Source organism: Eutrigla gurnardus, assembly GCF_963514095.1.
Source record: "Eutrigla gurnardus genome assembly, chromosome: 12".
In the NCBI taxonomy this organism is placed as follows: Eukaryota; Metazoa; Chordata; class Actinopteri; order Perciformes; family Triglidae; genus Eutrigla; species Eutrigla gurnardus.
In genome coordinates, this window is record NC_139926.1 from 18,955,595 (window position 1) to 18,966,091 (window position 10,497).

The 10,497-nt window shown below is 41.3% G+C and overlaps 1 protein-coding gene across 4 annotated transcripts; it reads left to right on the forward strand.

Moving 5' to 3' along the window:
• Window positions 1-4,275: 4,275 nt before the first annotated feature.
• On the forward strand, window positions 4,276-7,656 carry gpr45 (G protein-coupled receptor 45). 4 transcript variants are annotated; one of them, XM_084022425.1, is made up of 3 exons: window positions 4,276-4,413; window positions 5,668-5,909; window positions 6,291-7,656. In XM_084022425.1, exon 3 carries the CDS (start codon window positions 6,400-6,402, stop codon window positions 7,561-7,563), a length of 1,164 nt encoding a protein of 387 aa, XP_083878551.1. In that variant the 5' UTR covers window positions 4,276-4,413; window positions 5,668-5,909; window positions 6,291-6,399; the 3' UTR covers window positions 7,564-7,656. The 4 variants fall into 4 exon arrangements, with proteins under 4 accessions (XP_083878551.1, XP_083878553.1, XP_083878552.1 ...); XM_084022427.1 differs by having other exon boundaries at window positions 5,668-5,798; XM_084022426.1 differs by having other exon boundaries at window positions 5,668-5,794.
• Window positions 7,657-10,497: the final 2,841 nt, after the last annotated feature.

Consider the following 10,497-nt stretch of genomic DNA (forward strand, 5'->3'; position numbering starts at 1 on the left):
TTGTGCGATTATTTGGACTATTTATTTTTTTCCACTGTGTTTATTTTCATGGAATAGACTTATTATTTAATAAATTCGACATAAGGAAACACTTGTGTTAATATATCTGAGGTTACCATTATTATTATTGACACACACACACACACACACACACACACACACACACACACACACACACACCACTATATGTGTTTGAGCTCACACCTTTTGCAGTGAAATATTAGCATTATTATGTTAATGCTTTCTGCTGCTTTTAAATAGATATTTTCAAAGTGTCCAAATTGCAATTTAAATAATCTTTCATGAGAGTAAAAGTCCATTTAGAGACACTATCCCGTACGAGAAGTTATAAAGGCGTGTAGGCAGTATTATTTAAAAGATTCATGCTATTCTGACTGGACTTTCGTGGTAATAGCAGCTCCTCAAACTGCATCATATATATCAAGATGAGAAATAGTCAATTGAAAAGTTCAATAATCTCTTTTGTTCCAAAACATCGCAGCTTTGCAGGTTACAGCCTCTTATATGTGCTGATATAATCATTTCTTTCTTCATTCATGCTAATAATCGGACTGTTAGTCGAATAAATCAATTGGAATACGTCTTCATGTCGTGGCATTTTTCACTCTTTTTGGTCGTACAGTTTAAAGAAAAAACGATTAATCGAGACATTAAGATTAAGATTCCAAATAATAAAAACAGCCGTTGGTTGTAGCTGCATTTCCAGTCACACAAATCCGATGAATCCGTCCCCAGCCAACACCACTTCCCAGTTTCCTTTCTGCCTCTTGAGTTGACGACGCTGAAGCTGCTCGAGATCCTCACAAACGCCTCTTCTCGGAGTTTGCCTCCATGTTTCTGTGTGATAGCAGCCCAGCTCACATACATCCTGTGGCGGTGCTGCAGCTCTGTGGAACGCAGCCAACGGAGGTCGGCTATCCCAGCTGGCAGTTCACCTCGGCAGCGGTTGCCAAGGTGACGGTAGAGATGGAGGGACACAGATGATGGGTTTGGCAGATAGGCGGGCGAGACGCTCGCGCTGGCTGTGATACACACTCTGTGTTTCTTCCCTCTGATCAACACAAACATAATGTGTCATAATAACACACACACACACACACACACACACACACACACACACACGGAAACATACATGAGCCGATGTCTCATATCAAATATCTCATTGATGACAGAGATTACATGGTGGGAAAATAAAGCCAAGGAGCAGCAGTGGCTGTCGAGGTCAAAGGTCGGCTGGTAGCTGTACACAAACCATACAGAACACGGAGTAATCAACATAAACCTGGAAGTTAATAGCTCATCCAAAATGTCACATTTATATTGTAGTTTGAATAATTTTTTACTGGATCTCTTCAGGAAGCTTTCACATTTCTAACAAACTTGTGACTGAAACACATCTTTGGTAACTCAGAGAAACTCCGGCCTTGTGGGTTATAAATAGCAGCCTGCCTGCTTGAGTAGCTGGTTTGAATGGGTCTCTACATATTAGCTCATGCAGCTGTCGTCACTCAGGTAAATTTTCAATCCTTTAATAGGTCGAACGAGACCAGTACGTATGAAGAAATGCTGATGATACTCCAACATCTTACGACGGCAATATGAAAGCAGGTTCATTAGACACAAGTGAACCAAAAGTTGTTATAAAACGTTAAAAAGATTCTGTTATGGGCCTTTAAAAAAATAATTTGGGAGAACTCAAATATGTATACTGAAAATCGAGCTGTTTTTCTTCAGACAAGTTGCCCTTTTGCAGAAATAATGTTTTTATATCAGAAAATGGTGATGTTGAATAAAAGTCAGACACACACACACACACACACACACACACACACACACACACACACACACACACACACACACACACACACACACACAAAGAAACACGTTCTACATGTTTGATACACAATGTTAACGAAAAAAAGGAGAACTTCTGCACACTCTCACCTAGCAATATCACACAGAGGTGGAAAGGTGGCACCACAGCTCATTGTGATCATATACTGATGCCTCTGAACGTGATCTATTCCCTCCAAGCTGCAAAAGCCAGAATTTTCTGATAAAAAAAAAATATCTAAGCTTGCGGGATTGCTGTGTGATCCCCTCAAAGCTTAGCGATGTAAAGATGGAAGATACGGCTGGAATTGAGGGATAAAAAGCCCTTTAAAGGGTTTTGTCATCACAAGATGCAAGGTGTGTTCCCTGAATATTAATGCAGGGATCTGAAGGTACGAGCGGAGGATGTTACAGTAACCTGGTCCTGACCCCCCTCCCCACCCCCCCCAAAAAAAACCTCAATCAACAGAAATGGCTTCACGTGCATCTGTGCACGTCACAACAGCAAGAGATGCAGTCAGAGCTCGTGCATTTATGTGCTACTTCAATTTAGTGCAATCATCACTAGGGTATTGTTTCTTGCTTCACTGAAACAAGCGGTTGTTTGCGGTTAAATGTTATTACCTCCTCCAATAAAAGCTGCTAATATAATTGCTCATGATTGCTCTTAAAGCCTTGTTCGGTACTTTACATAAAGCAATTATTGCATGATAATCCCCACTTTGTTGTTTGTGGCCACAATCACATGCAACACACACACACACACACACACACACAAACCCGAAAAGCTATTCAAAGAACATTTTAACGTACAACTATTTCCCTGTGAGTTGTACATTATCAGCCCCCACTGTTTGGTGTTAATTATTCTCACATTGCTTTGATTGGTTAACCACTAAAGTCTAACACTGATTAACACACTGTGGCTTCCTCAGCGTGAATGAAAGCTCATGACACACATGACTCCTACCTGGAGTCAGAGGCAGTGGCAGGCATGAATAAAACATCCCCCGAAATGTGTATTTTCCTTGGTTGTAATTTTGTGTGTGAATGTATTAAAATGTCCTAAATGCAACAAGAAAAAAAAAAATGTCTGTAAAATTACTCAATCGTGTCAAAGTCAATATTGCTACTTGTGCGGTTTTTCTCTTCTCCTCCCAGTATTCCAATTTAATGGTGAACATTTTTCACTTTACCTGTGTTTGCTTTTTTCTTCTTCTTCTTTTTTTTTTTGGTGAATGATGGAGTACCAACGTCTCTCCATCAGGAAGAAATTAAAGCAAACATCTGTGGAATAATGGACAGGGAAATGAATTCTCTCACCAGCGAGCTTGTTGTGTGGGTGTCACCGAACGTGACGAGCATGCATGTGCCAGACCGGTGGAGTGGAACTCGTTTGATGGGCATGTTCAACACATGGGCACGATGCCAATTTAGACAAGCATGCCCATGAAAAAGAATCTCCGCCTGCATGCTAAGTGTGTGTGAGTGTAACCGAGTGGATCTGTACGTGTGGGGGAATACACCGGTTTTCTTATAGAGAACAAATTACAATTAAATAACATTTAGAGAATCTGTGCCTGCAGATGTTATTCTCCACGTTCCAGCATTCTATCAACGATGTGTGATATGCCTCCTCATAATACAATATAGGAATATTACCAATATATTAAGCGTAGGACACATGATGGTCTACAAAGAGGTGCCACAACTCTTCATACGTTTAAACTATACACACATTTAAAAACCTAAACATACCAACACATTGTCTCAAACATTCTTCAACGACCAAAGGCCACATTAATGTACGGCACAGTGCTGCCATCTCCTGGACAGACGTATTAACGCAGGTTTCAGAATTAATTTACAACAACGTAATAATTCAAGAGGAGAAAACCAAACTCTATATTCCTTTCAATATGTCCTTTTTGTACTTACTACGGGTTCACTTGCATTTTAAAGGATAAAAGCAAATGCTTAATGTAATTATGATCATGATTTTTATCATTATCAATATTATTGTGTGTATGATTCATATGAAGACCTATGAGATGATATTTCTTTATTTGCTTGATTTTTTAAATCACAATGCTGTATATGGTACCATTTTTATTGCTGTTCTATTGATGTCTTCATACTGTGTATCTTCAATAAAAAAAGAAAAATACCTTTAATGTACAACCTGTACTTAGCGTATTATTTATACCATTCTTATTATTAACTGCGTTGTTTCTGTTGTTTGTGTTGCATGTTTGTAGTCAAACACAATTAATGCTATAAGGTAACGTTTGGTGATATTTGGGCAATTCATTAATTAGCAACAATTATATGCTATACCGTTGAAATAAACCAGCCTCACATAAATAAATTCTCTGCACTGCCCCTTTAAATCAGCGACCACCTGCTCTCGTGGCGTCATCAGCATCGTCCGCAGGCTGCACGATGGCGTTCGATCCGGCAGGAAAACCTTCAAAGTGGGATATTTTGGGAAAAGCTCGACGAGAGTCAACCATGGAGCCGCGTTCAGATGCACCGTCGAGGTAGGCCTGGAGATTCCTGGTGAGTTGCTCACTATGTGTAAGAATTTCTTTTTTGATTTGATGTAATGTGTCTGGAGATTAGCATCGATTCGTCCTCCAGCGGTGATGCAGACTCGGTGAGTAGCTCGTGAGTGACAGATTAACATATGTGATGGTTATGACGCTGCTTATCAAAATATATAAGACACTGTTCATATAAGCCTGCATCTGATGCTACTATAACCCTCTACAATAACACCTACATCTGGATGATGTTGCTCATCAAATCTAAATGTGACCCCATTCTAGACTTTTGCAATATATTTTATTTTATTATAGCATCTCTGCTGTTTGTATTGTCACATCAATCAGCCTCAGAGCTGAGCAGCTGAGTAAAACCACCTTTTTTATTGTTGCTGTTGAAATCAGCAGCGAGGAGCCCCCTGCAGGGCAAGTCGGCTCACTAGCTTCTTGACATGATTTGCAATTTCGAAAGGTGTGAAAATTCAAAACTTTCAACCATTTTGTTGCCTATTTGTGTAGTTTTATTGGCATGTAGGCGGCACGATCCCATTGTTTTTTTTATTTCTACCACTTGCCTTTGTTCTAATGTTTGTTTTTTCTCTAAAAATCTGATTCACCTATCATTTCCCATAGTTTATTGACTATAATAAAAGATAATGACATCAACAAGACCTAAACACAGACATTTATCTGCTTTATGTTTCAAGAAAAAAAAATTTTTTACCTGGTAAACTGAAAAAATCATTTCCTGCCAACCCGGTGACACAGAAAAAATATTTTTTTTTTAGAGGATGAGAGTACAAGCTGCTTGTTGCCATGGAACTGGTGACCTTGTTACCTAGGCAACAACCAGCAACACTATGCGGTTGCCAATCATGTTTTTTTTTTGTGCAAGAATGTAGTTACAGTCTCTGGAGGAGGGACCGTTTCCTTCCACCTGTGTGGGTAAACCATCACAGATCCCAGTAATTCAAACCTGGATTTTCTAATATGAACACTCTGAACATTTATTATGTCACCGTGGCACAAACTCTGTGATTCTGTGAATACAATCACAGGATGATAACTGAATCCATAGAATATAACAGTATGAAAAGCTCAGACGTTAACAATGAAGTTGGCTGAATTCCATATCTTCAGTTTCAGGGTACTGGTGTTGTTTATGCTCGTTGTTATTGATAATTAGAAACGCCTACTGTTATGACAAGTTAAAAAAACATTAGCTGTAAAAAAGGTTTTGACCCTTAACAAGTCTTCTTGTCCCCCCCAGCTCCTAAGAGCCAGTCCAACCCGGGAGGACCACATCTGAGACCTGAAGGCCAGAATGACCTCAACGCATTGTTAAGACCCCGCCACCAGGACCGGGGAGGCGGAAACCATAGCAACAGACGTCTCCTGTGCGTACGTGTCTGTCTTGAGGATGCCTCTCCATTTTGTGGAAGTTGCATCAGAGTGTGAAGCGTCGTCTGAGTGTGAGGTTCCTCCAATGGAAGGACGACCGGCTGCACGGCGGTGTGTAGCACGCCGTCGTGTAAATGTGTGTATTCATGTGTGAAGTGTTTCTTTTTTTTTGTATGTGTGAATGTTTGTATATGCACCCGTGTGAGTCTGTACAGCTGTTAATCATCCACCTCGTGTTTGTGTGTGTGTGTGTGTGTGTGTGTCCTTATGGCTTATATAACTCCTTCAGCATCACCAATACGTCATTCCTCCTCACGCTGTTTCAAATTATCACGAGTAATAGACATCTTGCTATCTAATGAGAAGCACCGCTGCTTTTTAAAGAGATGGCACATTAATGTAACCATCCGCTCTTTACAGGCTGTTGTTTTTCTCTTTCTCAAAGTATTTCTTTTAAAATGCCATATATCGATCTTCTTTATTCTATCTCAGATATTGTCATGGAAGGCCGACTTGCTGGAGGACAACCTAAAGTGTACACCGCACCGATAATCAAACATGTGCCTGGTTTCGGGCTGACGTCGCCGTGATACAAGCTGCTATGGCTTTTTGCAACGAGAGCCTGCTGGAGGAGGAGTGCGCCTTCATGGGGCCGGACAACGTGGAGGAAGCGGCGGGGGGTCTCCCGTCAGAAGCCGCGACGCCCCTCATATCAGTCACTCTGCGCGTGACCCTGGCAGCCATAATGATCTTCATGATTACTATTGGTTTCCTTGGCAACGCCATTGTGTGTCTGATCGTCTACCAGAAGCCCGCCATGCGCTCCGCCATCAATCTCCTCCTCGCCACGTTGGCCTTCTCGGACATCATGCTCTCCCTGCTCTGCATGCCCTTCACCGCCGTCACTGTGGCGACCGCCGACTGGAGCTTCGGGAGCGGCTTCTGCCGAGCGTCCATCATGCTGTACTGGCTGTTCGTCCTGGAGGGCGTGTCCATACTCCTCATCATCAGCGTGGACCGCTTCCTCATCATCGTGCAGCGGCAGGACAAGCTGACGCCGCACAGAGCCAAGCTGCTGATCGCGGCCTCCTGGGTGCTGAGCCTGTGTGTGTCCCTGCCGTCCGTGGTCGGGTGGAGGACGGCCGCGGCGGGCGTCGGCGGTGCCTGGGCGCCGCAGTGCGTGCTGGGATACAGCGATTCTCTGGCGGACCGCGGGTACACCGTGCTGTTGGCGGTGGCGGTGTTCTTCGTGCCGTTCGCCGTCATGCTGTACTCGTACATGTGCATCCTCAACACGGTGCGCCGCAACACCCTGCGCATCCACAACCACACCAGCGAGCACTCCTGCCTGCCGGCCCTCAACCAGGTCAGCAAGATGAGACTCACCGGGCTGCAGCGGCCGCCCCAGATCAAGGTGGACATGAGTTTCAAGACCCGGGCCTTCACCACCATACTCATCCTCTTCGTCGGCTTCTCCGTGTGCTGGCTGCCGCACACGGTGGTCAGCTTGCTGGCCGTGTTCAGCCGGCAGTTCTACTACAGCTCGGTCTTCTACCCGATAAGCATAGGGGCTCTGTGGCTCAGCTACCTGAAGACCGTCTTCAACCCGGTGATCTACTGCTGGAGGATCAGGAAGTTCAGGGAGGCCTGTCAGGAGTTCATCCCCAAGAGCTGCAGACTGTGTCCCAGAGTGCCGGGCCGGAGCCACCGGAGAGTGAGGCCCAGCAACATCTACGTGTGCAGTGAGACTCAGTCGGCCGTGTGAGACCGGAACGACCGGTTTGTTTTAGTCCACGTAATAAGCAATCAGAGCTCCCCTGATCACCACAGGAATGGACTCTTACATTTTGATTCTGTGACAAATGGACGACTCCATGATATTATTGTATCGGCTGCTTTCAGTCTCAAAACATACCGGTTGATTTATGTGTTTTTTGTGACCATCATGGTTTTTGGAAATTTACTGCCAGACAGTTTCATATCCTTTATTTACTTCTCCGTCTCATTATTTGTCCCTGAAGTGTTTCGTCATTGTAATTTTATCTCTGCAGACTGTAGACTCAGGTCTTCAGGTTTCGTGGTGATGAGAATAATTCTATTGTGATGTGACGAGTTTCACAATAAAACCATACACAGTATTAATATCCAGTGATGTTTCCCGGAGGACAGTCTGTAAGGCTTTTCAAACCGACGTCCTTTTAAAAATATGAATTTGTGCAGAAACATGACTGTGTGAAACTGTTATTTAAAACCACGTGTGTCCACAGGGAAGTGTGTCAGTTATTGAGCTGTGAATGTTTACTTGAATGTATTATATTTTCATGGATAATGAAACCAGGTAAATAAATACAGTTTGTAAAAGTGCTTGCATTGACAGACTGCCGAGTGCTTGGATGAAAAACACATTCACGCCAGCCGCTTTTACTTTGTACATAATGGGAGAAGGTTGCTGGGATACTAAAGACGTGTGTTCACTGTGAGAGGATGTAAAGCTTATCTACTTCCCCGAATACAGCAGACACGGTGGTTTGTGTATCAAATCCTATCAGTTTAGGGAATATAAAAGTGGATCAAATTGGAAAAGTGAGGCCTGCACACATTCTTTTCCCCGGATGAAACTTATCCTGAATGAACAAATTAAGCGAATGCATTGTATTTATATTCATAAATTATTACTGCATTCAAAATGCATTTTGAGATATTTTTTTTTAGAAATGCTACAAAGCTTAAAGATCATTTTTAATACTGGCCATCTCAGCCAGCCAAATATAGGTCGTATGATGTACGGCGTTATACAGGAAGATGGTGCTGTTCTCTCATTGCAAATTAAGATGGCTCAGTTTCCTGCTGAATTCTCTGGCTCATTATCATGAAATGCCATTTTCAGCAGCAACCATCAGCTCACAGGGAAGAACAGGCGGATGAGACACATGGTCTTATCAAGCTAATAATAAGCCTGGCTAATGAGGTGGAAGAAGCATAATCTCATTTGCTTCTGATTATTTACAGAGCTTGCTCAATTAATGTGATGGCCATTGGCAGCACGCGCTTCATTATTAATAGCTAATGTAATGATCATTTTCTTAATCAATTGATTAAAAAGGGTGAGAAGTGACCATCAACATTTCCTGAAGCCCAGATCAGACTTAAGGTCAAAATGTTTCGTTTATATATCACATAATACAAAGAGAAGCAGCACATTCTCAGGAATTAGAGGTATGAAATTGATAATTTGGAAGTTGATTTGAACTAACCTGATTTAAGGAAGTCACAAACCCACAAATTAAATTATTTTCTATGTGGACTGACTATTTATCTTGTGACTCTTGTTTTTGTTGAATGTATATGTAAAAAGGGACGTGGTTTTCATGTAAACAAACATTACACACTCACACACTATGAATATTTATACATGTATCCATGTGCCAACACATGACAACCACCATACGGACTCTCCCCTCCTAATTTAGTCCTCATGGTTCCTTCTACATTACATTACTGTCCTAACTTAATCAGTTACGTTACAACAAATCATTTCCTCTGCAGGGATGCCAGAATAAGGGAATTTTGTTGTTGTTGTTGCTCTGATGGTTGTAATAACAACTGGACGTGGATTTGGTTTGAAAAATCCTCGGTATGTTGGTCCACATCCCCACTGCTGAATGATGTTGATTTACACAAACGTATCATTTAAGGGCGGCCTCTATGTTGTCTGTCAGACAGAAATAATTTAATACACAATGTTCATGTTTGCTGGACCGGAGTTGTGATTTGAGATGTTTTGCCATTCATCTGAAAGGCATCTTTTGTTCGACCTGCCGTGATTAATAATTTGATTATTTTTGTGATAACGAAGCCCACGTATGACTAATGGTTAAATTATCATGTGATTTCACTAAATGGCATGATTGAAACATGTGACTGAGTGAGAGAAGCCTTCTGCCTTCAAACTGAAGGGGCCTCTTATTTCTAGTTAGTGAAACATGTTTGATATCATTTCTGCTGAGCTGGGCTTACTTTTCATACTTTTTAGAATTTTACTGATAATACTTGACATTCTTACTTGATTAAGGACTTTTACTTGCAGTGTAGTATGGTTACAGTAGTAGTTTTACTTCATTAAAGGATCAGAAAACTTCCAAGCACATTTTTGATGAAAAATGTTGACAAATTGGTGTTTTTTAGTAGCTAGACATAAAAACATACATGCATCATAAGTGAATGGCAAACCATGTTTGTACAAAACAACAGTGGAGAAAATTGTCACAATTTATTGTGTATCATTGCAGTTCTATTTGACCAATTACCTTATTGTTGTCTTAATTGACAAATATATATTTCCAATAACATTTTAGAGCTGTCTGTATCAAACAACAGACCTACATTTCCCCTATATTTGAATGAAAAACAAAAAATAAGGCGTTAAGCTGTAGTTAATTTCACTTACTTACTCACTTTCTGTTGATAAAGTACATTGTAACTGTGTTTGGAAAGGTGCTATATAAATAAAATAGTATAAAAAGTATTAAAATAATTATATATATAAACACTCTGAGCTTTGATTTATATTTAAAGTAAATATAGTTACGCTCTTTGAAAATCATTTTTATCACAACCTTTTTGTTGTAAACTATAGTTTTATCAATAAAGTTAATACAAAAAAAGAAAATGCTGTGTTGTTGTGACGCGGTGCATGCCG